At 43.7% G+C, this 26,765-nt stretch overlaps 1 protein-coding gene across 2 annotated transcripts; it reads left to right on the plus strand.

The window, feature by feature from the left end:
• The first annotated feature begins 649 nt into the window (after nucleotides 1-649).
• On the plus strand, nucleotides 650-26,249 carry IGBP1 (immunoglobulin binding protein 1). Of its 2 annotated transcripts, none has more exons than XM_025848549.2 (6): nucleotides 650-1,352; nucleotides 1,729-2,022; nucleotides 10,720-10,915; nucleotides 12,505-12,584; nucleotides 13,304-13,416; nucleotides 25,742-26,249. In XM_025848549.2, the coding sequence occupies exons 1-6, from the start codon at nucleotides 1,162-1,164 to the stop codon at nucleotides 25,888-25,890; spliced, it is 1,023 nt and encodes a 340-aa protein (XP_025704334.1). In that variant the 5' UTR covers nucleotides 650-1,161; the 3' UTR covers nucleotides 25,891-26,249. The 2 variants fall into 2 exon arrangements, with proteins under 2 accessions (XP_025704334.1, XP_025704287.1); XM_025848502.2 differs by having other exon boundaries at nucleotides 652-1,352; nucleotides 25,739-26,249.
• The last annotated feature ends 516 nt before the right edge of the window (nucleotides 26,250-26,765 follow it).

The following is a 26,765-nucleotide window of genomic DNA, read 5'->3' on the forward strand; positions in this document are numbered from 1 at the left end:
ATTTACAGCACATCTCACCTCAAAATAGCCACATTCAGGGGTTCAAATAGCCCCATGTGGCTAGAGGCTACCCTACTGACCAGCGCAGTTCCGCACCTTTGGGCTGCTTCCCAACTGATCACTTATCTTTCCATTCTTAGGACACCCAACACTAGGTAAGACCCAGGCACTGGGTTAGCTGGAGGGGTGTAAAAATTAATCAGACTCGTTCAGGTTAAGGGAGATAGCTTGGTAGATCACTAGCTGTGATAGTACACTGTCATAGGTGCTCTGACAGAGAGCCACAAAAAGTGAATATTTTCAGTGGCTTGGCGGGGGAGGGGGCTCAAGGAAGGTTTCACAAAGTAACTTTGGAGAGGACGTTGGCTGTGGAGTGACTAGAATTGCAGGTTACGTGTGTGTGTGTGTGTGTGTGTGTGTGTGTAGGAGCGGCCGCAGGGGTGTTACGTGTGTGTGTGTGTGTGTGTGTGTGTGTGTGTGTAGGAGCGGCCGCAGGGGTGTTTGACGGAGGGGTGGGTGTGTAGGAGCCGGGCCGAAAGGACGTAGGGGTGCAGGGTGTGCGAGTGTGTGTAGCAGGGATGACGTGAAGGGGAGGAGCCCGGGGCTCTAGCGGCTGGATGGCCGGAAGCCGGAGGGGGGCGCCACGGGCATTTCCCACTCGCGCGCGCAGAGGACCGAACCCGGGGAGCGGCGTGGCGGCTGGGAGCCTCTGGCGGCCCCGGCCCCTCAACCGAGGGAGCGCCTCGCGAGGTAAGGCGCGCGCCTGGCCGGCTCCCTCGGCATGCCCGCGCCCGCTCCGAATTCAACCTCGTCCCGCCGGGGGCTAAGCTCAGAGCCCACGGAACTTCCCAGCCCGGGGTCGGCGACGAGGATCGACCCGTAAAACAGCACGCAGGGCCGGCTTGCTTGCTCGCTTGCTTGATTGCAGCAGATGCCTACTACTTGCGACAGGCAGCAGCCTGCAAAGCTTGAGTCTATGGAAACGGTTGCCAGAGTCGGCGACCAGCGGCTTCCGCAAGTCCTTTGTCGCTTTGATAACTATGGAGCGACGGGACCAATACGGCGCTCCTTCCGGTTTCGTTCCCGCTCGCCGCGTTCTTCTTTACCAAGTTTGCCTTTGACCCCGGAAGTGAGGTCTTCCGCGTTCCTCCCTCCCGCAAGATGGCAACAGCCGAAGACGAGTTACTGCTACCGCGGCTCCCCGAGCTGTTCGAAACCAGCAAACAGCTTCTAGACGAAGTGGAAGTAGCGACTGAACCCACCGGTTCCCGAGTGATCCAGGAAAAGGTGGTCAAGGGACTAGACCTCCTTAAGAAGGCTGCCGAAATGTTATCGCAGCTCGACTTGTTCAGGTAATGGGGGACAGGGTACTCACGGTTGAGAACGGAGGTAATAATGGTTATCAAGGGTGGAGCCATTGAGCCTGGGTGGAGGAGACCCTTCCAAAAGGCTCCTAGGAACCTTTTATTCCTGCCTCCCACCGCGATCTCCTGTGCATTGTTTACATTCTCCACCTGCCTTCGAGATGGTTGCTATCCCCCGTCTCTGCTCCCTAGTGTTGGCTGTTTGCATAGGCATTGGGTGTGAGCGGACAGCCACTTTCATTCCTCCTGCCTTCTCCCTCCACACACCCACCGCTGTCCTCCCCTCCCCCCCCCCCCCCCCCGCCAGGAAACAAGGGCTGTAATGCCCGTCCAGGCTTCACAGCCTCCTCTTTGCTCTTTCCAGCCGAAATGAAGATTTGGAAGAGATTGCTTCCACCGACCTGAAGTACCTGATGGTGCCAGCATTTCAAGGAGCACTCACCATGAAACAAGTCAACCCCAGCAAGCGTCTAGATCATTTGCAGTGGGCTCGAGAACACTTTTTAAACTACTTAATTCAGTGCCGGTACTATCATGTGGCAGAGTTTGAGCTGCCCAAAACCAAGAACAACTCAACTGATAATAACACTGCTAGTTCCTCCATGGCCTATCCTAGCCTTGCTGATATGGCATCTCAAAGACAAGCTAAAATAGAGAGGTGGGTCAGTAGCTATAATTTGAGGACTGCCCAATGGCAGTGCTGTTGGGGCGGGGTGCATGTTTTGGGGGGCGGGGAGGGGAACAGTGGTGTCTGTCACTCTTTTGGTTCCTGTTGAGCGTTAGGACCTGATGAGAGTCAACTCTCTTGAGTTTTTCAAGAAGCCCTTGCTTTTGTTGAGATGGTCATACCTAACCATCAGGCCCCTGCTACCCTATGGTTGCCAACAACAGAATGTAGTTTAGCATAGTGTCTCCCAATTTTTTCCCACATCACAGCATAGCATTATTCATATGTACAGTGGGGTAGATATCTCTGAATGGCACAACATCTTGTAGCTATAATCCATTGATGATCCCCTGAGTGAGAAGTTCTGTTCAAACAGAGTAATGGATCAGGCGTGTAACATCCTGAACTAATCTTAGTCCTAGCACAGCTCCATCGTGTGACCTTGAACAAGTTGGCTTACTCTCAGACTTAAAAAAAACATGGAATGAGTGCTCACAGTGTCTAGGAGCCACTGTAGGCACTGGAGATACAAACTGAATGGGGGAGTTCAAGTAAGTACGGGTGGTCTCCACCTTGGAGGAGTATATAGTCTGGTGAGGCAAAGAGGTATAGAAGCAAAGTAGCAATATAAAATAATGTGATAGAGAAGACAGGAGGGAAACCTAACCAAAGGGAGCAGGAGAGAGGAGAAGGCTCCCTGGAATAGATGGCTCCTGTGACAAGTTGTTTAAGGATGACTAGGAATATTATTTGGAGGAAGAGGAAAGGAGGGCATTAGCCAGAAGAGGTACTAGTGTTAGTAAAGCCACAGGGGCACTGAAGAGCACAGTGCTGGGGTGGGGAAACAACTCAGCGATTAGATGATGCTGGAACATGAAGGGGGGCGTGGAGAAGGGGAAGGAATGATGCTGAAGAATGTTGTGGGGTCCAGACCAAAGAGAGCTTGGGATGTGAGGAAGGTGAAGGAACAGCCCTCCTGCTAAGAACTTGGGGAGGGATTTGAATCCCAGTTCCACCATTTAATCACTCTCACTTTGGGTAAGTTGCTTAATCTCTTGGTGCCTTACTTTCCCCAGCTGTAAAATTGGATAATAATCGGTCTTTCTTCATAAAGTCGTTTTGAAGGTGAAAAGAGAAATACACAAAAAGCACTTAGCACAGTGGCGGATGCAGTAAGTACTCAAAGTCAGCTATTGTTCTGTCTTCGTTGCTGAGTACAGGTTGTGGAGTCAGAGGCCTGGGTTTGAGACCCAGCTTTACGTATAAGCCATTGGACTTTGGGCAAGTCATTTAACTTCTCTGAGCCTCAGGATTCCTCATGTGTGAAATCACATTTAAGTAATAAGGGTACCTGTCTTGTAGGATTAAGAAACATAAATAAGATAGAGCACATAAAACAGCACAGTATCTGGCACATAGTTAATACTATATGAATGTCATTTACTAGTAGGCCATGCTAAAGAACCTAAACTTTGGTTCGTGACTGGGATCCACTGGAGGTTTTTGGTGTTGGGGTTTTTTATTTTTATTTTTATTTTTTTTAAGATTTTATTTATTTATTTGAGAAACAGAGAATGAAAGACAGAGAGCACGAGAGGGAAGAGGGTCAGAGGGAGAAGCAGACTCCCTGCTGAGCAGGGAGCCTGATGCAGGACTCGATCCCGGGTCTCCAGGATCATGACCTGAGCCGAAGGCAGTTGCTTAACTGACTGAGCCACCCAGGCACCGGTGTTGGGGTTTTTTAAAGAGGAGCGTGGTCATGTCTGCATTTTGACTAGCACACAGTGGCAGCAGTTAGGAAGCGGTATGACAGAGTTAGGTCACAAGTGACAAGGCCTCACTACGGCAATGGCAGAAGAGATGAGGGGGATATATTTATTTAGAAGGGTTGAATCTGCAGAAAACCTGGTGATCAGTTCGTTCTGGGAGGTGGGGTAGACGGAGGCAACAAGGAAGATGTCCATGTTTCTGTCATACGCGCATGGCTTGTGGAACTCATTAAGATGGGGAATAGAAGAGGAAGAACAAATCAGGATAGGAGAGCATATGAATTCAGTATTGAGCCATGTTGGCATTTAAGGTGTCTAGAGGTCATCCAAGTAGAGGTATCTGGTAGTGTGTGGCTCAGGGGAGAGGTCTGGGCTAAAGAGCCGAAAATCAATTCATTCATTTGGCAAATATGTATTGAGCCTTTCTTGTGGGCCAGGAACTGTTCTAAGTAATGGAGAACCAGATGAAATCCATGCCCTCATGAAGCTTTTATTTCAGTGGAGGAGACAGACAATAAGCTGGTAAATAACAATGGAAGTTCAGGTGGTAATGGTCTACAAAAGAATAATGAAGCATGGTTCAGGGTTAGTTTGTGACAGTGACTAATTTTTGAGGAAATGGGAGAGGCTGATAGGAAGTGGAATTCAGCGTCCTGTCTTTTGTAAGAAGATGGGAGCAGCCCACTGGCATGTAACAGGTAGTTAAACAGTGAGTTTGGTATCCAAATAATTATAGTACACCCCAAAATAGGACTGTAAATGTCATAGAGATAGAGGGTTCTAGAGAAAGACCAGGGAGTGAGCAGGAGGGATGAGGACAAGGCTTCAGCATGTCATGCATGTGAGATGAGCCTTGAATCGTGCTTAAAAACAGAAATCAGAGATTTTCCTAAATGTAAAAGTAATAATAGTCACTGTAGAAAGTCAGAAAAACAGTATTTTTTAAATTAAAAAGGCCTCAATCCTAGCACTCGGAGATGATCTTTGTTAACTTCCTGGTGTATTTCCTTCCAAATACATAGTTATTATAGTTAATAAGTTTGGAATAATGCTGTATATATATATATAGTTTTTTTCTCCTTTTCAAACCTAACATTATATTGTGAACATTTCCCCATGTCTCTTGAAACCATGCTATTTAATGGTTGCATAATTTTGCATGCCATAGTTGTACCATCATCATTCAGACTAATCTTTTACTGTCAAATACTTAGACTATGTATAGGTTGGGGTCTTCTTTTATTTGTTTTTGTTTTTGCTCTTCTAAGTGGTATTATGAACAGACTTCTTTAACTGCATCTGTCACTGTTTCCGTAGAGTAGATTTCTAGAAGGACCGGTGACTTAGATCAAAGGGTTTAAATATTTTAAGACTCTTGATGGTAGCAACATTGCTATCCACAACAACAAGAGTTTTAGAATATATCCCACTGCCCTGGTCTTAGATGTTAACACTTAGAAAATCCAATTGGGAAAACCAAAAAAGGTATCTCATTGTTTTTATTTGCATTTCTTTGGCTAGAAAGCTTGGTCTTTGAACATTTTTTTAAAATGTCTGCCAGACAAGATAATAGTGTTATCTTTATGCTAATGGATCCCACATTTACATCACTAGCCCAGACTTTTCCTGACCCTCAGACTCATCCTTCCAACACCCTGCATGGATGTTTCAGAGACGTCTCAAACTTAACATGGCCTAAATTGAACCCTTGGCTTTTTAACCCCCAGTGTGCCCCCACACCCAGGTCTTCACCATCTCATTGAGGCACCACCATTCACCAAGGTGTCTAAGCCAGAAGCCAGGAGTCAGCTGTCAGCCTCGGTTCCTCCCTTCTGACTCTCCACATCCAGTCTACCAGCAAGGCCTGACAGTTCTAGCTACAGAATGAATTTGATGTCCTGTTTCTCTGGACCTCCACTGCCCTACCTCAGTGTGGGCCACTAGCACTTCACCTGGGAGAGCCAAATCACCAACTCCAAGGCCCTGCACAATCTGGCACCTGCTTCTCTTCAGTCTTACCTTGTTCACTAGATTCTAGCCACAGTTGCCTTCTCTCAGTCCGTTGCACAGACCCAGCTCCCTCCTTCTACAGTCTTGGTACATGTTCTCTTTGCATGAAGTGCTCTTCATTTTTCTGTCTTCCTGGGCTTTGTCTCTCTCCTCTCCTGGAATGTAATAATTCCTTGAAGGCAGGAGCTGTTTCTGTCTTGTTCACCGTGGCATGCCTAGCACAGGGCCTGGCACATAGGAGATGCTTGAGAAACATTTATTATTGACAAGCAGGAGGAATAACGAGCAAAAGCCCATGGCAGGGTAACTTGAGGTATGTACAGGGCATGCAGAGGAGTCTAGTTTGGCAGAAGCAGAGAGTACTGTGGTCAGAGGTCTGCAGAAGGAAGTGATGTGTATAGAATCCTGAAAGGGAAGAGAGAGGCAGAAAGACAAATTACCATGTTATAATAGGGTACTTCAGCTGGGAAAAGACATAAAAATGAAGTGACAGCTGTCAAAGGTATTACTTTTGCAAGAAGCATTGATATGATTAGAAAACGCATTGTTGAGATCCTTTTGAGTTTCTGTAAGTCCTCCCTCCTTCCCCACACCACCGCTTTACATACTGAGGCCATCCTACATAAAGCACCTAAATGGTATATCCTCTCTCAAAACCCATTTCTTTTTTTTGGATCATTTTGTTAAGCACCATACATTACATCATTAGTGTTTGATGTAGTGTTCCATGATTCATTGTTTCCGTATAACACCCAGTGCTCCATGCAGAACGTACCCTCTTTAATACCCATCACCAGGGTAACCCATCCCCCCACCTCCCTCCCCTCTAGAACCCTCAGTTTGTTTTTCAGAGTCCATAGTCTCTCATGGTTCATCTCCCCCTCCGATTTCCCTCCCTTCATTCTTCCCCTCCTGCTATTTTCTTCCTTTTTTTTTTTTAACATATAATGTATTATTTGTTTCAGAGGTACAGGTCTGTGATTCAACAGTCTAGCACAATTCACAGCACTCACCATAGCACATACCCTCCCCAATGTCTTATCACCCAGCCACCCCATCCCTCCCACCCCCCACCACTCCAGCAACCCTGTTTGTTTCCTGAGATTAAGAATTCCTCATATCAGTGAGGTCATATGATACACGTCTTTCTCTGATTGACTTATTTCGCTCAGCATAACACCCTCCAGTTCTATCCATGTCGTTGCAAATGGCAAGATCTCATTCCTTTTGATGGCTGCATAATATTCCATTGTGTATATATACCACATCTTCTTCACATATCCTCTCTACTCTGATTCCCATCTATGAGAGCGTGAGTGGTGGATTAACTGCACCTCCATTCTTGTGCCAGAAAGAGAGAAGTAGAAGCTGGGTAAGCAGTGAGTCTGGTGTTCTACTTAACTGAACTTAGATTCTGAAGTGACAATTGGGTACATATCCATAGACAGATGGAAATGTAACTAAAACTTAGGAGACTGGTGGCTAGTGCTAAATCTTTAGGAGCTTTGGTGGATATGGATTGCCGAGGAAAAACATGTAGAGAGGAAAAAAAGCCAAGGATAAAATCTTGGGGCAAGTTAAGGGAGAAGAAAGAGGAAGGAAAGAGCAATCAGAGGTCAGAGACTCAACAAGGTGCTTATAAAAGCCTGGGGAAGAGAGAGGGCAAATGTCTTGTACTCTTTGAAACTTCTCCCTGTCAAGCCCCCTCCCAGATACAGTAGCACTTAGTTTGTGTGACTTATCACAGTGTAAATGTCATTCTCTAGACTTGAAACTCCTAAAGGTCAGAGACCTGGATTCACTGCATCTTTAGTATCCTAACTGTATCATCGTATCTTGGGACCCAGCCCAGTAAGTGGATCATAGTAGGTACTGGAAGTATCTTGGGAGGACCAGATAGTGTTCATCAGAAAAATGGAAGCAATATGGTGTTGCACATAAAGCCTGGACTTTGGAGTCAGATGGACCTGGAGTGGCACCAGTAGAGTGAAAAGTTGTAACTGCTGATGACAGGATGATTGACAGAGTGAGGCCTGGCAAGATGTGGGTAGGGACAGGATCGATAGCAAAAGTGGAATGGTAGAGACCTTGCCCTGGGAAAGACAGCGTTAGCTCCTTAAAGACGAGGAAGGGCGAAACTACAGAGATTTTAAGGTAAAGAGGGACACTGAATTCTCTGTCGGTTGGCCATTTGGTGAGTGTGATGGTGGCGTGGAATCCACAAAAGATGAACAGAAGGAGAGCTGAGCACAAGTGACCGACCGCTCGGCCAAAGTTTGATCATTTGGATCTGTTGTTGACTCATTTGACACAAATTTATAATTTGTTAGCTCTCTGCAGCAGCCTGAGAACAGAAAAAGGGAATGGGGAAAGTTGTCCAGAGTCAGAAGGGTGACAGGCATTGGGGATTCTAAGGTGGTAGGGAGTGTTTCCGTGTAATGGCTCACCGTGGGAAATCTAGAACAGTAATGTAAAGTCTAGGACAGTGGTTTTCAATCTGTTCCTTGGAACTCTAAGAATCCATCCCAGTGCCTGGGTAGGGGCGATGTTGGGAGCCTTCCTCTGATTTAACCAAGGTGGATTTTGATCTGTTTATTACTTACTGGAGTTCCAAGCTCTCATAAGAAGAAAGGGTTCTTTGGCTGAGACCAAAAGGTTTAAAAAACACTGGCCTTAAAAAAAAAGCAGGAGTGGAGGAGCTAAAGTTTCAAAGATGACAGGAGCAAGGAAGTGAAGGAGCAGTCCATGAATGGGGTTAGACTGCAAGCGTGCAGAGAATGGGAAAGGAAGCACAAGAACCTTATTCAAAGGACCGGTAGACTGACCCAGAATTTACCTTGGATTTTATACACTCTAAGGCCCTGGTAGGGTTTTTTTCCTGCTGTAGGTACATCCAGGAAAGAGGGTTGGGGTAGGAGTGGGACCAGAATTAATTGTCCTCAAGTGATACCTGTAATAGCATTTGTGAGCTAGGAGTTTATCTTTGTGGTGTTTTGCTCAGAGGCTACTGATGGTGGTGTTGTGACGGTTAGTTGTAACACCATATAAACTGTTTCACGTGTTGGGTCAAAGGATCAGAAGAGCCTAAAAAGTTGGTATAATAAAGAATGTCTCCAGAGCAGTGGTTCTTGACTTTTCATGGGTCATAGACCTTGTTGGCAATTTATAAAAACTACAGACCTCTCCTGGGCCAAAAAAAAAGTAGAATTCTGCATAAAATTTCAGGGAATTCAAGGCCCCCCTCCCCTTAGACTCTATCTGTGGACCTCAGGTTAAGAACTCCAGATTCGGGTGAACACCTGCAGAGGAGCATCTGATTCTGGACATCTAGTGTGGGGTTCCAGTCATAGGTATTTCAAAAGACTTCTCTTGGAAATTGTGGAACTTTTCCTTGACTCCTCTCTCTCCCCCCCCAAGCCCTTACATCCAGTACATCTGCTTTATATTTCAAGTCACTGTCTCTCATCTAGATTGTAGCAATATCCTCTTAATGGATTTCTCCGCTTCCATCCTTGCCTCCCCTCCCCCACAGTCTGCACTCCACACAACAGCCAGAGTGACCCATATAAAAAAAGTTTTCATGTCACTCTATTCATGTCAAGTATTCTATTCACAAGCTTCCCGTGGCTTTCCTGTCTCAAAATATCATGGTATTTGATATTTGGGGTCTTACAGCCTACAGGGTTCTACAAATTCTAGCCCTGGCTACCTCTCTTACCTCATTTACTGTCATTCTTCTTCACTCCATGCCAGCCACACTGGCCTACTTTCTATTTCTCAGACACTTCAAGCCAAGCTCTCTCCCACTCCAGGACCATCACATTTCTTTTTTCCCCCTGAGAACCCTCTTTCAGATACTGGCATGGCTTGCTTCCTCATTGAAGTCTTTGCTCCAACGTCACCTCCTCCTGATCACCTTGTATACAATAGCACTTCTACTTTTGTGCTATCATTCTGTCCACTTTACTTTGCTTTTTGCTTCTTCATGGCACTTACACCACCTGACTCATCATCTCTTTTTTTGGTTTCCACTAGAACAAGAGCTTCAGGAGAGCAAGGACTTTCTTGTCTACACCGCTGTGTGTCCAGCACTGAGAACAGTGCCTGTCACATAATAGGTACTCAGTAAATACTTTTCAAATGAATGAATGCATCCTGGAAAAGGCAGGCAGGATGGTTGTGAGTCTTTATATTGGGATGAGTCAGGGGACACCTGGCTGGCTCGGTCAGTAGATCATGTGACTCTTGATCTCAGGGTCATGAGTTCAAGCCCCATGTTGGGTGTAAAGCTTACTTTAAAAAAAATGTGATCGTACAGATAAAAGCACTTAGTATATAGCACCTTGTCCTTGAGAAAAATACAATAAAAGAGAGTATTTCCTTGGTTCAAACAACATGATTCCCTTAGTAGAAGGATGAGCCAGAAGAGCTAAGATTGTTTTGCCCAGAAGAGAAGAGATGACCACTTTTTTTAGGCTATTTCCCAAGGAATCCCTGTGTCGGTGGCAGGTAAACAACCCCTAAGATTCTGTGACTCTTTGAAGTGGTAGTTCCGCAATGGACATTGATACTAAGTATCCAACTTAGTACGGTTGACATACTAAAACTACTGCAGGACTCCCATCTCTAAAGATGATGGGAGGAGTTGCTCAGAGCCGGTTACTTCTGTATTTTTCTGGCTTCAGAAGGTATTTCACAGCCCCAGCTGATCCCTTCCTTGCCTTGGCAGTCTTGAGGACTTGCAGCCTTGGTGGTGAGTTCGGGGGTATAGAATCTGTATTTTTGCCAAAATGGAAACTGGCATACTTACCGCCTGGTCACTTGGCAAAGGTAAACTCTTATTGTGGCCTTCTTTGAAGGAATATCTCTTCATTTTTAAGTTCATGGGCAATGCTTTTCTATGGAACAGATACAAGCAGAAGAAGGAATTGGAGCATAGGTTGTCCGCACTGAAATCTGCTGTGGAAAGTGGTCAAGCAGACGATGAGCATGTTCGTGAATATTACCTCCTTCACCTTCGAAGGTGGATTGGTATCAGCTTGGAAGAGATTGAGAGCATTGACCAGGAGATGAAGATCCTGAGAGAAAAAGACTCCTCAGCAGAGGTAAGCCTGGCCGCTGCCTATCATAGAGCTCAAGAAGCTAGTGTCAAGAGATTGGAGTGTTCTACAGGAGAACCATCGCCTTAAAATCCTTTTTAAGTCTCCCTAAAATCATTGTCCTCATTAAGCTTAGTGGAGGAAGGCTGAAGGTTCACCAGGGTAGCTTTCTCTCTAGCTTGCAGTAGTGTTCCCCAGTGCTCTCTGACCTGTAACGCACTTCTGGCCATGTGTAATTTTGTGACCTAAATTGGTTTGGGCTGTGGGACGTCTGAGTGCTGAAGGAATGCATAGGAAGGTGGGCCTTTAAAATCTGTGCTTGACTATAATAACCAAAGGAGAAAGAGGAACGAGATGGGAACGGAGAGGGAAAGTGGCACTGGAGGAGGGAGAGAACAGTGTAGAAGGAAGATAAAAGGAACGATCGGGAATATATTTAGGTTGGGAGGAGGAATCCGAATTTAACCTTAACACAGTGATGCACTCTCACACCCTTAGATCCCCCAAGTATGAGACACAGAAGGACTTTTCCATGCACAAAATGTTGGGTATACTGATAAAGAAAACCTGGTGTGACACAGCTTTGGCTGTCTTTGAAAATCATCACCCTGTTTTGGAGCTGCTGCTTCAGAAGATTAGGCTCTGCTGCCACTTACTTTTTGGTTCAGGATACAAACGTGGATTGAGTTGAATTTATCAGCTCGCCACAGGCATTTATTTAAGTCCCCAGAGAAACCTCTTCCTGATTTGATTTGTACTAATTAGCCCAGGAGCTTAGGCCTCCGGGTAACATCAACCTCACTCCTGTTAAAGGATCCAAGAATAAGCAATTAGTATTCTAAGGCCGTAAGGCCCTTAGAGCATATCTAGGTGAATGGCTTTCGGGCATTTTGAGGCTGGACTCTTCGGGTCCTCCCCTGCCCTGTTCGTTGTTGTTGTTTAATGCTGTCTTATTTGGTATGGGAATTGGCTCTGGAAGTGATGAACCTACAACCAAGTGAACACCTTTTCTCTGATCGTACTTTTGTTTCCGCATGCCCCTGGATAGCCAAGGTTCCTTCAAACATTTCTATATGCCACTATGTGAAAACTACCAGCACATTCTTCCCCCTTGCCTTTACGAACACCCTCTTCTAAAAACCTAGATGGGTTCTTGACAATTAATTGCATAGTTACATCGGAAGGGGGTTTTAGAAGAGGGGTCCTAATGATTCTGCTTTAGCACTCAAGGCCAGGCTGAGGAAAGGGACTTCAGCTTCAGCTCAAGGGATTTAGCTGGACCATGGAAAAAGCCTTTGGAATCTCCTTCTCTGGAGGGGAAGATTATAAAGCCAAGGAGTTTTTTTACTTTTGGTGAGATGATCTCTGGGAGAGCTTTCTACTCCTTTTCATTCAGCAGGGTACTCTGGCCTCCTCAGGAGAGCTCAGCAGCCTTCACCATTAGTATTCTGCTGCTATCTCTGAGAGACTGAGGGATAGGGAGTGGGCAAAGTTTGAATCCAGGGCTTTTCCAGCACCTGAAAACTTAAGAGCCTGCATAATGGGGTAGGCAGAATGGCAAAAATGCACTTCTGATAACTTAATTTCCTTTCCAGGCATCAACTTCTCATTCACCTCGTCAGGACAGGCCTCCAATGAAACCCTTTGTTCTCACTCGGAATGCGGCCCAAGCCAAGTAGGTAGTACTAAAAAGTGGGTTGCCTTTGTAGGCCCCCTGCTTTTATGGCTCAGTTGCAGTGCATGAGTAATGGACAGAATGGGCATTGTTAAAAGGCCACGTCCTCGCCTGTGGTGGCTGTTCTTTCATCAGAGGGATGTTATCTCTAATACTTTCTGTATGTCTCTCTTCATCAGACATTTCTCTCACAAACTCAAGCTTAAAAATAGGCCCAAAAGAAAACCAACAAAAATAAATAACTCAGAAAGAGGAAAGGAATCTAATGGAGAATTGCCTACTTCAATTGTTTCCCATTATTGCCTTCAGCAGCAATTCTCAGAAGGACATATTTGCCTACTTAGGATTTAATTCTGAGTTCTTGAGATGCTCTTCCATAGGGTGGCAGGAAAGTCTCCTTCCTCTGTGTACCTTTTAGACCCACCAACTATAAAGACCCCTTCCACGTTGTCATCACTGCTTTGTGGGACATTGGCCTCTGGGATTGCTTTCTGGGCGGTGATCCTGAGCTATTATCTTCTCATGAAAGCTCTTGACTTTAATGCACCTTCCTGGATGCCTCTTTTTACATATCCTCACGGGAGTTTACACAACTCCTCAGAAGATACCTGGGCAGGGGAACAAGGATGAAACAGACACAGGTTTTGTCACTAAAGAGAAGAGGCTTTTTAGTAGCGCTATTTATGTTTAGTTTTCTAAATGTAATGTGATTCTTGCAGAGTATTTGGAGCTGGTTATCCAAGTCTGGCATCTATGACGGTGAATGACTGGTATGATCAGCATCGGAAATTTGGAGCATTACCAGATCAGGGCATAGCCAAGACACCACCAGGTATGAAGGGGTAGGAGGAAAGTAGTTATACTCTTGGTTCCTTGCTCACGAGCAATTAAATTCTGACCAAGTACTGTTGCCCTTTAGGAGCAGAAGTAATCTGGACAAAGATTCTAGGCGATATTTCCTTTTTTTTTTAAGATTTTATTTATTTATTCATGAGAGAGAGAGAGAGAGAGGCAGAGGGAGAAGGAGGCTCCCTGCTGAGCAGGGAGCCTGATGTGGGACTCGATCCCAGAACCCTGGGATCATGACCTGAGCCGAAGGCAGACGCTTAACCATCTGAGCCGCCCAGGCACCCTAGGCGGTATTTCTTATTTTATTTATTGTTAAGATAAATAGCAGATGATTCTGGGAGGATGGGAGCAGCGGCTGCATAATTTTGGAATCCTTCCAGATGTCCTGGCATTAAAAACAGACTAAGCAGCTAGATAGCAAAAGCCAAATTCCCATGGAGGGCAGTTCCACTCTGGTAATGGCAGAGTAGGTTGTACCAAGGCCAGTCCCTCCCACAGATAACAGTTACAAACTGAAGAAATTAAAACAACTACCCAAAGGAACTAGAGAATGGCCAAGAGCAGACACAGGCTGGAGGGCAGTCAACACTTAGGTGGCCATTATGAAGATGGAAGCAATACGGTATATTAGAAAAAGGACAGACAGACCTGGGGTAACCAATTATTCCTGCCACTTAATAGATAGGACATCATCTAGCCCCTCTGAGCCTCTGTTTCCTTATCTTGTGTATTACTGCATTTGACCCTCTTCACAACCCTGTGAAGCAAGCATTCTTATCCCCGTATTAGGATGAAGAAATGGTGTCTGAGAACTGACTTACACAAAGTCAACATAGCTAGAAAGTGGCCAGGCTAGGATTTGAATTCGGGTCTTAAAATTTCCAATTCCAGGACTATTTCCACTCTAGCACAGAGAAGAGAAGAGTGGTCATTTGGAAGGGTTGCCTGTTTCTTACAGCTTCTCACCCATTGGCAGTCTGCAGTCATGGTGATGTGGGGGTAGGTGAAACTTAGAAACGTACAGTCTTACTGGTTAGGAAATGAGAGAAATGAGACGCTATCCCATAAAGGAGAAAACCACAGAGGAGGAGCCCTGATTCTCTATATACACCTCGCCTAAATCTCAGGCTGACACCTAAGCTATGCATGCCCGGGATATACTCCAAGCATCCTAGCTGGGGCTAAAGTAACTGAATGGAGGAGTCAGCTGCTGCCCAGTGCAGAGGAAAGAGAATTTGGAATTTTGGTACTAGACAAATGAACTGCCTGCTAAAATGGAAAATCAGTACTCTTTAGAGGAAAGAAACAGAATTCAGAGTCTCTGCAACATAAAATTCACAAAGTCTGGGGTTTAATCCTAAACCACTATTACATATGGGGGAAAGAAAAATAGGAAAACGTGACTTACACTCAAGAGGAAAAGCAGTCAGTGGAGACCAACCCTAGACGATGCAGATGTTGAAATTCGCAGACAAGGACTTTAAAGCAGCTTATTTGCATGCTCAAGGGCAGAGGGGAAAATATGCTTGAATGAAAAGAAATCTCAGCAGGTAATGTCTAATATAATTTTATATTTACAAACATACCTGCTGCCCCGAGGCAGGTATTAATTTCAGTCCATGTGGACTATTGACCCCTCTTGAGATTACAACATACACATTCCTAAATCATTATGGGTAGACTTAAAAGTATCTTAACTTGTTTCTGGACATGTAACATGTTTATAAACCTCTTAATTTTTAGCAGCAGTTAGAAAACACCTCCTATTAAAAACACTTCACAAGTTCTACTTAGTGTCAGCCATTGTTGGCAGTCTGTCACTAGAGAATCCAGCAATATCTGGTATGTTACAAGCTCTCAGGATAGCCTGAACTTCAAAAAGTTGTATCTGATGGATGTAAATTTGCCTCCTAGTTCACTCTGAGTCAGGAGCTAAAACTGTGAGCCTAACTTTGTCTTATTGGTGGGTAATAACTGAAAATAAAGATTTTATTTTCATGCTCAAAAAAAGAAACAAGGAAAAAAAGAGGAATAGCAGCAGCAAATTAGGAACTGTACACAAAAAATTCTGAAACTGAAAAAGACAATATCTCAAGTTTGGAAACCCATTAGATGAACTTAATAGCAAATTGGCAGTGGCAGAAGAAGGTGTCATTTGACTCAAAGATAGACCAGTACCAGTTAGACAGTCTGAAAAACCAAAAATTGGAAAACAGTGAAACAGAGCCTCTGTGACCTGTGGAATAAGGTAAGAAGTTCTATCATATGTACAATTGAAATAACAGTAGGAAAAGAGAGAGAGAAAGAGAAGGGGCCAGGAAAAAAATTGAAGAAATGATGGCTGAAATGTTCCCTAAATCAGTGAAACACAAATTTGCAGATTCAGAAATCTAATCAAGCCCCAAGCAAGTTAAATGCAAAGAAAACCACGTATAGGCACATCGTAGTCAAACTGCTGAAAACCAAAGAAAAAGAGAAAATCTTGAAAGCAGCCAGGGATAAAGTACACGTTACACTTAGAACAGTGATATGAGTTGTTTCTGACTTCCCATTAGAAACAGTGGGAGCCAGAGACAGTGGAACAACAACGTCTCATAAGTGTTGGGGGAGGGAGGAAGACCTGTCACCCCAGACTTTTATACCCAGTGAAAATATCCATAAAAAATGAAGGCATAATTAAGACATTTTCAGATAAAGCTGAAGGAATTCTTCACCAGGAAACTGGCTTTACAAGAAATTCTGAAGGAAGTTCCTTAGGCTGAAGGGAACGAACTACGTATAGCTTCTTCAGGCAAAAATTATAATACCGTCCAGTGGGGATTATACCGTATGTAGATATAATACATATGACAGCCGTAGCAAAAACGATGGACTAGATGGAACCATTTTTTGGGAGCTTCTCTTGTTTTATGGAAAGTGGTACATAGTATCTATTGCTGTGTAACAAATTACTCCAAGATGTTGCAACTTAAAATAATAAACATTTATTGTCACATATTTTCTGAGGGTGAGGAATCCAGGATCAACTTCACTGGGTGATTCTGGCTTAGGAGCTCTTAAGGTCGCAGTCAAGCTGTCAGCTGGGGCAGCAGTCTTTTGAGAGCTTGACTGAAGCTGGAGGATCTGCTTCCAGCTCATTGGCTCATTCCTGTGACTGTTGGCAGGAGGCCTCCCCTTGTGGATCCCTCCATGGGGTCGCTCACAGCTAGGAGCTTCCTTTGACCCAGAATGAATGATCTGAGTGAGAATGATCAGGATAGAAGCCCCAGTATCTTTTATAATCTAACATTGGAAGTGACATACTGACTTCTGCCATATTCTGTTGGTCACATAGTATGGGAGGGGACTCCATAAAAGCATGACTACCAGGAGGCTGAGATAGTTGGGGTCCATTTTTGAGGCTGCCTCCCACATGGTTCAGTATTAACTCTTAAGTAGACTGGAAAGTTAGGAAGGAATATTGTATTACCTAGAGCAACCACTTAAAAAATAATGCATCAAGGGGCACCTAGGTGGCTCAGTCGGTTTGAGTGTCCAACTCTTGATTTCAGCTCAGGTCATGATTTCAGGGTCATGAGATCAAGGCCTGTGTCGGGCTCATGCCCTCTGCTTGGGGTCCTCCCTCTCCCTCTGTCCCTCCCCCTGCTCACACTCCTTCCCCCCCAATAAATAAACAAATAAAATCTTTTTAAGAAATAATGCATCAAGAGAATAAGAAGACAAGCCACAGACTGGCAGAAAATATTTACCAAAGACACATCTGATAAAAGACTTTTATCCAAAACATACAAAGAATTCTTAAAACTCAACAATAAGGAAACAGACACCCCCCAATTAAAAAATCGGCAGAAGACCTGAATAGACACCTCACCAGAGAAGATCTACAGAGGGCAAATAAGCGTATGAAAAGAAGCTTAACATCGCATGTCATTAGGGAATTGCAAATTAAAACAACAATGATACCACTACACCCATGTAAGAATGGCCAGAATGCCAAACACCGACAACACCAAATGCTGGTATGGAAATGGAGCAACAGGGACTCTCATTCACTGCTGATCGTGATGCCAAGTGATACAGCCACTTTGGAAGACAGTTTCTTAGAAAACTAAACATTCTCTTACCGTACAATCCAGCCCGTCCTGCTCCTTGATGTTTACCCAAATGAGTTGAAAACTGAGGTCTACGCAAAATCCTGCACAGAGGTGGTTATCGCAGCTTTATTCATAATTGCCAAAACTTGAAGCAACCAAGATGTCCTCAGTAGGTCGAATGGATAAAGTGTGGTACGTCCAGACAATAGAATAGTATTCAGTGCTAAAAAAAAAAAAAAAAAGCTATCAAGCCATAAAAAGACATGGAAAAACCTTAAATACAGATTTCTTAAGTGAAAGAAGCTGATCTGGGAAGCTATATGCTACATGATTCCAACTATAGGACTTTCTGGAAGCAGCAAACCTGGAGAGACAGTAAACGGATCAGCAACTGCCAGGGGTTAGAGGAGGAGGAGGGACAAATAGGTGGAGCACAGAGGATTTTTAGGGCAGTGAAACTATTCTGTATGATGGTATAACAGCAGATACATGTCATTATATACATTTTTCCAAACCCACAGGATGTACACCACCAAGAAAGAACCCTGTTGTAAATTACTATGGACTTGGGACAATACTGATGTGTCAGTTTGGGTTCATTGATTGTAACAAATGTACCACTCTGCTACAGGATGTTGAAAGTGGGGGAAGCTATGCCTCTATGGGGGCAGGGAGCGTATGCAACACTGTGTATTTTCCATTCAGTTTTACTGTGAACCTAAAACTACTCTTAAAAAGTAAATTCCGCTTTAAAAAGTAAGGCAAAGAGACAAAGCTTATAAAGTCAATAGACAAAATAAAAGAAGAAAGCAAACAAGAATGAATAGAGAGGCAAAAAAAAAAAAAAAAAAAAAAAAAAAAAAAAGTAAAAAAAAAACAAAAAACAAAAAAAAAAAAAAAAAAAAAAAGAAAAACCGGATGAGGTGAACAGAAAACCAATAGCAGAATGGCAGATCCCATTCCAGTCATATCGGTCATTATCCTAAATGTAAATGGAATAAACCTCCAAATTAGAAATCAGAGATTGATTTCAGGCTCAGCTGCATGCTGTCTGCAAGAGATGCATTTTGATTATAAAGGCACAGATTGGTTGAAAGTGAAAAGATGAAAAAGGATATACCATGCTGACAGCATAAGAAAGCTGTGGTAACCAGAGGAGCGTCAGATAAAGTAGACTTCAGGACAGAAGGCGTTACTGGATCTAAACAAGGGCATTTCATACCAATAAAAGGAGCAGTTCATCTGGAAGACCTAGCAGTGAGAAACATGTTTGTGTCTAATAAGCTTTTTTAAGTTACATGAATTAAAAAGTGACAGACTTAAGTGGAGAAACAGGCGAATCTACAGTCAAGAGTTGGAGAGTGTAATACTTCTCTTGCTGTACTTGAAAGAATTACTAGACAGAAAATCAGTGAGGACGTAGATGATCTGGACAACACTAGCAGCAGCCACCGTAACCTGTTCTACATGTATGGGACAATATATCCGACAACCGCAAAATAAATACACCCTTTTTCAAATGCACATGGCACATGCACCAAGAAAGACGATATTCTGGGCCATCAAAGAAGTCTCAAAAAGTTTCGGAGGTTGAAATAACCCTAAATATGTTCTCTGACCCCAGTGGACTTAAATTAGCAATCAGTAACAACATACCTGGGAAGTCTTCAAAATATTTTTAAATTAAACAGCATACTTCTAAACAACTCATGGGTCAAAAAAGACATCACAAAGAAAATGAGACAATATTTTTAACTGAATGACAATGAAAATAGATTGAAACTTGGGGCGTACAACTAAAGCCGTGCTGACAGGGAATTGTGTAACTTTCAGTCCTTAATCTGAGGAAAAGAGAGAAAGGTGGAGTTATTTACCTAAGGTTCTAGCTTAAGAAGGTGGGGAAAACAAGAACAGAATAAACCCAAAGTAAAACGAAGAAGGGAAACAATAAAAGGTGTAGAGACTCTAGGGGTGTTGATGGTAGTGATGCACGCAAGTCGCACATAGGTGCGCCCTTGGGGCCTGGCAGCTGTGCTCCTAGGTTTATACGAGAGTGTAATGAGACCATACGTCCACAGAAGGCTTGTACGAGAATGTCCATGGCAGCATTATTTGTAGTACCCCAAGCTGGACCCTACTCAAATGCCTGTACATAACAAAATGAATAAAGTCTGAGTGTGTTCACATAATAAAATACTATTTAGCAGTAAGGTTAAACTACCTCTGGTTCTTGAGCTATCAGTGGCAAATAGAGCAGAAATTTTGCAGACACAATTAGGAGTGAGAAAAGCCAGACACAAAAGAATATATACTATATGATTCCATTCATATAAAGTGCGCAGACAGGCGAAACTTGTACAGGCTGCTTAAAGGCCAATATAGTGTTCACCCTTAGTGGGGGATCATGAATTGGACCTGAGGGGGACTTCTGTGGAGTTAGTGTTTTGCATCTGATCTGAGTACTGAGTACATAGCTGTGTTCAGATGCGGAAATTCATCGAGCTGTGCTATGTTTGTGTATATGTCTACATGGATATTTCAGTAATAACACAAAAAAACTCATGGACAACGTTTTCTTTTTTTCTTTTTTTTTTTTTTAGATTTTATTGAGAGAGAGAGCATAAGCAGGAGGAGGGGCAGGGGGAGAAGCAGGCCCCCTGCTGAGCAGGGAGCCCAACTCGGGGCTCAATCCCTGGGGTCATGACCTGAGCCGAAGGCAGACACTTAACTGACTGAGCCACCCAGGCACCCCTCCTGGGCAACATTTTCAACAAAGTAGGTGACAACGTATCCCCATGAACTTCAAAATAAAAACAGATAAGGGCAAGTCACTCATAGCCACAAGATCAACAAGTGGTTGGCATAGGTGTAGGAGAAAGCAGAAAGCGTTGACAGACCCACCTGAAAGACCTGACAAACAGCAGAATTCCAAAACAGCAAACAGGTATTCCCTCCACAGTGTGGCAGTCCGCTGTAAGGACAGCAGTTGAAATGGGAGGGGTTTTACCCTGCAGTAAAAACTGGGTGAGTACAAGGGACCTGTGGTTAGAGTCTGAAAGAGACGGAGAGGTCCAGTCTTTAATGAACTTTTGAAAAGGACCCACCAGATCTTGCTTCCAGGAACAGGGTCCCACACTGAAGAGAAATTGCTAAGGATAGAATTGACATTGAGTAGAACAGGGGCCATAAAGGAGGAGGAAAGGGGAGGTTCAGATAAAAGTGGGCAAGAGGACCAGAGCCAAGAACTCCAGTGAAGCAAGTCATCGTATTTCTTTAACAGACATAAAAACAGCAGAAAGGGAGCCTCTGAAGTTAGAAAAGCCACCCCAAACCATACTTTCTAAAAGTTCAGGAGAAGTTACTACACGTAAGAATGAACAACAGATGGTGGTGCTCGTTGCACAGCTCTGAATATACTAAAACCGCTGAACTGTACACTTTAAACGGGTGAATTTTATGGTATGTGAAATATGTCTCAATAATGCTGTGGAAAAATTGAACACAAAATTATCAAGGTCACATCCCACACAAAATCATTATGAAGGGGCGAGGGGGGGGAGGGAGAATCAAAAGCATTCCAGAAGGACACTCAAAAAACAACAAATCTAAAATATATAGTTTTTATTTTTTATTTTATTTTATTATGTTAGTCACCATACAATATGTACGGTTTTTAAAAATTGGATGAAGTTAATATGTTTACTGCTAAAAACTACATACTGTGTAAAAATTAATTGGCAGGCATTAGGAAAACTGTGTAAGACAGGGACAAACAATATAAAGCGGAATTCATAAAACACAGAAATGTGGTGACATCTTGGGAGATATATTATTTCAGAAGTGAAAGCTAAGCCAGAAGAAAACAAGAATGGGTACACATTACAGAAAATGCCTGGCTAAGGGAAAATGTTTTAAATAAAAAAGCAATAAAGATAAACACAACTGGAGAAAAAGTGGCAAGTATTAAAGATAGCAAAGAAGAGCTGACTTTTGGATAATGGGATTATCTACAGAAGAAAACCAGAGCAAGGAAAAAGAATGCTGAAAACTAATGTTAAGGAAACTTTCCTGGAATTAAAAAAAAAAAAAAGATTTACGTTGATAAAGCATACCATGTACCTGAGACCAACCACAAGACACATTGTCGTAAAATTACTAGACTTTAAAGAAGAAGAAAAAATGTCTCAGACATTCCAGCGAAAACAGCAGATGATTTATAAAGGGAAGAAAACTAGATCACCCTCCAACTTTTGTTTATCTGCTCAGTACTCAGGTAATGTAGATACAGTACAACTATTTTTAAAAATGGAGAATTGGGGAAAGCATATGCAAGAAAAAAAGAACTGTTCTCAGTAATTATATTGGTGGAAATGTTAGTGTTATTCCAACACTGTGTGTAATGTGAGATAATATAAGTGAGCAGTTAGGAGATATTCTATCATCCTCTGTCTTTGAAAAGTAAGACTTTTAGTGTGGAAAAATACAGATGAAAAAAATTTAAGTTAGAAATAAAACACCTGGGCGCCTGGGTGGCTCAGTTGGTTAAGCGACTGCCTTTGGCTCAGGTCATGATCCTGGAGTCCCGGGATCGAGTCCCACATCGGGCTCCCTGCTCAGCAGGGAGTCTGCTTCTCCCTCTGACCCTCTTCCCTCTCGTGCTCTCTATCTCTCATTCTCTCTCTCTCAAATAAATAAATAAAAAATCTTTAAAAAAAAAAAAAAGAAATAAAACACCTGTAGTGCTGAATAGGAACTCATGAGAAATTGTATTGAAAAGTAACACACACACACACACACACACACACACACACACACCTACCTTGTGGTCTTGAAATACCATTCCCATTAGAAGAAACCAGGATGTCTTAGAGAAATAGCTAATTCCAAGTCCGGGGCAGGAAACTGGGAACATCTTGTTATAAAGACAGGGAAGAAATTTTCAAAGATAACTAGGGTCATAACAGTAGGACTCAGAAGCCAATTTGAAAATGTTTCCACTGGCCAGAGACAGTTTGGCTTCAAAAAGAGTGATTGTCAATAGCAACGAGCACTTCCAGAGCCCACATCTGGGTTTTTAATAGCATTCTCTAACTTAAACAAAACAAAACAGGGTCCCTTAGGGAAATGGCTGCTTCTAGGCTGGGGCAGAGAATATACCAGATGAGCCCGAAGCATCTTTTAGTACTAGAAAACAAGCACTAAAAAAAAAAGTCTGTTAATGGGGACACAGGCCAGCTGAAAGAACTCTTGCTGGCCCAAACTGGAAGAATTCTAGCAGGAAAATAACAATATTGGATTACAATACAAAAAAATCAAATCTCCATGGGTCTATAGTGAAAGAAAGAAATGATCAAAGAAATAAATGGAGAAGAGACCAAGCTCCCCTACAGAAATATTGTAAGTAATTTGTGTATATATTTCCGTCTCAAGGACGTGGAGCATAGCTCCTCCTTAAGTGTGGGCTGTTCAGTGACTTGCTTCCAAAGATGACAGTTTGGAAGTCGGGGGGAGAGGAGTTAACTTCACAGTTGGGAACCTCACAGACATTGCGTTAGTCGGATGATCTAGGTTAACATCAGCAGTGAGAAGTGATGTTGACGGTGTGTAGCCTTAATTTGATGTGATAAGAAGGGCACTTCAACCTTTATGGTACTCTCTTCCAAAACCCATAACCCCGGGTCTAATTATGAGAAAAACATCAGGCAGCCCTAAATCAAGGGACATTCTGCAAAATACCTGCTGAGTACTCACCCAAACTGCCCAGGTCCTCGAAAACCAGGAATATCTGAGAAATTGTCACAGCCAAGAGGAGACTAAAGAGACAGAGGACCAGAATGTCCCATTCTGGATGGGATCCTGGAACCAAAAAGGACATTAGGTAAAACCTCAGGGAAAAAGTAGTATAAGATGCTAATAATAGGGGAAACTAGGTACAGATAGAAAGGGAACTCCATACTACTCAATTTTTCTATAAATTTAAAACTATTCTAAAATTTAAAAGTGTATTTTAAACATATTTTTTAGAAATCATTGCAGTTGGTTAAAACCCATGAAATCCATGGGTCATAATTATATTTAAAAACAAAAATTGTTCCGTTTCAGAGGATAAGGAACCCATTGTTTACCTTGACAAGTGGTAAAGTGAAAGAATCAAGCGTCGATCCTTGTCTTTTTTTTTCCCCCTGGGTAACTACATAGTAGTAGATGAGGGGAAGCCTCACTTTGGAAAAGCATTCTAGTTAATAAAAAAAGAAATGTTAAAATTAGGAGTATCAACTTTTTGAAACCCCAGAAAATCAGTGAATCCAGGCATCAAGCCTCATCAGCTGCTAACATCACAACACATGAGACACAGATGTTACACTCCACCTGATGAGGGAACACAGCCCCGGCTAGAGTCATGCCGAAGGGATCAACCCTGAGTCAGATCAGGCCTCTGTATCCACTTGCCAGTCGGCAGAAATACAAAAGACCCTGTTGGACTGCAGCACGACTATGCAGTCAGCAAGATCCAGATTTGGGGAAACTCAACAGGTCAAATGCTCCAGTTTTCTTGGATAGATAACTTGTAAGGAAAGAAGGGGATGGGATGGGAGCCTGTAGATTAGAAGATATCAAAATGGGATGCCTGGGTGGCTCAGTGGGTTAAGCATCTGCCTTCGGCTCAGGTCATGATCCCGGGGTCCTGGGATGGAGCCACACATAGGGCTCCCTGCTCGGCGGGGAGTCTGCTTCTCCCGCTCCCCCTGCTTGTGTGCCCTCCCTCTCTCTGACAAATAAATAAGATCTTTAAAAAAACAGAAGATATCAAAATATTTGTAAATGAGCAAGACTGACCTTAAAAACGTTATGCTAAGTGAAAGAAGTCAGAGCCAAAGACCATATATTGTTTGATTCCATTAATAGGAAATTTCCAGAATAGGCACGTCTATAAGAGACAGAAGGTAGCTTGCTGGCAGTCAGGGGCTAGGGGGAGAGAAGAAATGGGAATCAACAGTACGTGGGCACAAGGGAGCTTTTGGGGGTAATGGAAATTGTTTTTCATTGGTGATGGTTTCACAACTCTGTACTAAAAATCATTGAGTAAAAAAAGGTACAAACGGACATCTCTGGCATCTAGGGATGCACTCTTGGGTCTTAAAGCTATAATAAACTTCAGGAAGTTGCTACTATAAAAGTTGGTACAGTGGTTACATTTTGGGAGGAGAAGGGGAGCAGTTCTCATTTGGAAGATGCTCCTGGAGAAGCCTTTGGGATAGGTACAGAAGCTGTATTTCTTGGCCCAGATGGAGACTACAAATGTCTAGCTTCCTTATAAAAACTTAAAATTATACATGTATATTTGTGTGTGTGTGTGTGGTTTCCAGTATCTTTTGTTTTACAATAAAAAATGTTAAAAAACAAAAACCACAAAGCTTGTAAGCTGTTGGAAGAGGATGAGATCCCCATTTGTTTCATTTTTTATCATAGTAATCAGTCTCTTTCTCATGGGCAAACTCAGGGTAGCCAGGAAATGCTCCTTTGCGTCACAAAAGGAAAACAAAATGAATGCAAAAGAGGGAGGTGGCAATTGGTTTATTTTCTTTTGGGTGTACACCGCATAACAAGCACCATTTGGACTTCAGACCTGTTCCAAACAAGTGTCAAATAGCACAGATACTCTTTTCTAGTAGGTTCAACTGCCCGGTGATTTACAGTTTTCTCTCTCTCTCTCTCTCTCTCTCTCTCTCTCACACACACACACACACACACACACACAGAAATGTATAGCTGTAATAAAGGAGCTGGATGGAGAGGGAAAGTCGCCTGCAGTCCCTCCTTCCTGACATACCACAAATCATTAAATCATAAATATTTTTTGAGTCTGTCTGGCTTGCTGGGGTTCTGTTGGGCAGTTGGTGTTTTTGTTGTGTGTGGATGGCGGGGGCGGGGGTGGGGAAGGGGCAGTGTTTGGCCTTTTTAGCAAGACATCTTTCCCAAAATGGAATTGATTCTGTGAATTCAGCTTGTTTTTGTTTTCTTGTGAAGATCACTCGGAGCATCAGGTCCTGTGTTAAGTAAGGGCAGTGTTCTCGGCCGCTCTGCTGGCTCCGGGGCAGGCAGCTAGCTGCCTTGCTTGTTCTCACTGTGTGCAGTTGTGTGCAGAGTGGAGCCCAGGCGCCTGACATTCCCTCAGTTCCTCACCCCTGCTTTCTCGTTTTTCCACTGCAGCAGAGCTCAAAAGAAGTGTTCAGCACCAGGAGGATGAGGAACACAAGGAGGAGGTTGAGGATGATGAGCAGACACTCCGCAGAGCTCGGGAGTGGGATGACTGGAAGGACACCCATCCTAGGGGCTATGGCAACCGACAGAACATGGGCTAGTCCTCCCACCACAAGACAGGACTACAGGGGTCACATCTCCCCTGCCAAGGAAAGCGGCGCCGTCTTCCCCTCCCTGAGCTCCTGCTTCAGCTGCATACAACGAAGGCAAAGATGCTCAGTCTTGCTTTGCAAAGTTCAATAAAGTGTCAACCAATAGGCGTGTATTTGTAACCCTAGGTGACGAGCCAGCAATCTTGTTTTGGCATTCTCCTCCTCCTCGTGGTGTATTCCAGCTCCTTAAGTGGAGAGAAAAGAGTACTGAGAAGTGGCTCTGTATAATCAGTGGCTGTATGAATTCTCTTAAAAAAAAATGATAGTAATAATAAAAGTCCATTCTGTTACATGAGCCTGTGCAGAAATTTGAGTATCAGCTGCTTTTTTTTGAGGGGGAGGGGGTCAGCTCTGGGCGCCCGACCTTATGGGGGGACCCTTTGATGTGGGCAGTGAATTTTCCAGCATCAGAGCTGCCCAGAGGAGCTGGAGCTTGGCTTCCTCCTTCCTGGCCTAGGAATGAGCAGCTGCGCAATGGCCCAACACTCTGCCTCACAAGGGGTGCGTGTGGAAGCCAGGACTTCTCCCTGCCACACAGCACTGTTTTCAGCAATTAGAGCTGTAAACGAATGAACCAAAGCACTCCTCTCTCCCTAGCCTGCCTCGGCCAGGAGAAAAAGGAGAGAAACAGATAAGGTGCCGTGAGAGTCGTCCTTGTGCGTGCAGCTGGGGCCGGGACCTTGGCTCTCATGGAGCTATTTGCGGTAACCCTTAGGGTGAAGAGCGGCTCGGGCTATGGCCCAGCTCCCCATGGGCTGTCGGAAGACCGTCCTGGCCCGGCTTGCCTGTGCCGCACCATACCCGGCACAGTCTGCAGTGGGAGA

This window comes from Callorhinus ursinus, unplaced genomic scaffold (assembly GCF_003265705.2).
Source record: "Callorhinus ursinus isolate GAN/ISIS: 27379988/994484 unplaced genomic scaffold, GSC_fseal_2.0 scaffold66, whole genome shotgun sequence".
Taxonomy (NCBI): domain Eukaryota; kingdom Metazoa; phylum Chordata; class Mammalia; order Carnivora; family Otariidae; genus Callorhinus; species Callorhinus ursinus.

Excerpts from the sequence above, each read along its gene's own strand:
- IGBP1 (XM_025848502.2), top strand. The coding sequence starts at position 1,162 with ATGGCAACAGCCGAAGACGAGTTACTGCTACCGCGGCTCCCCGAGCTG. Across the intron at positions 10,916-12,504 it reads AAAAAGACTCCTCAGCAGAG|GCATCAACTTCTCATTCACC; the intron begins GTAAGCCTGGCC and ends TTTCCTTTCCAG. Across the intron at positions 12,585-13,303 it reads CGGAATGCGGCCCAAGCCAA|AGTATTTGGAGCTGGTTATC; the intron begins GTAGGTAGTACT and ends TGATTCTTGCAG.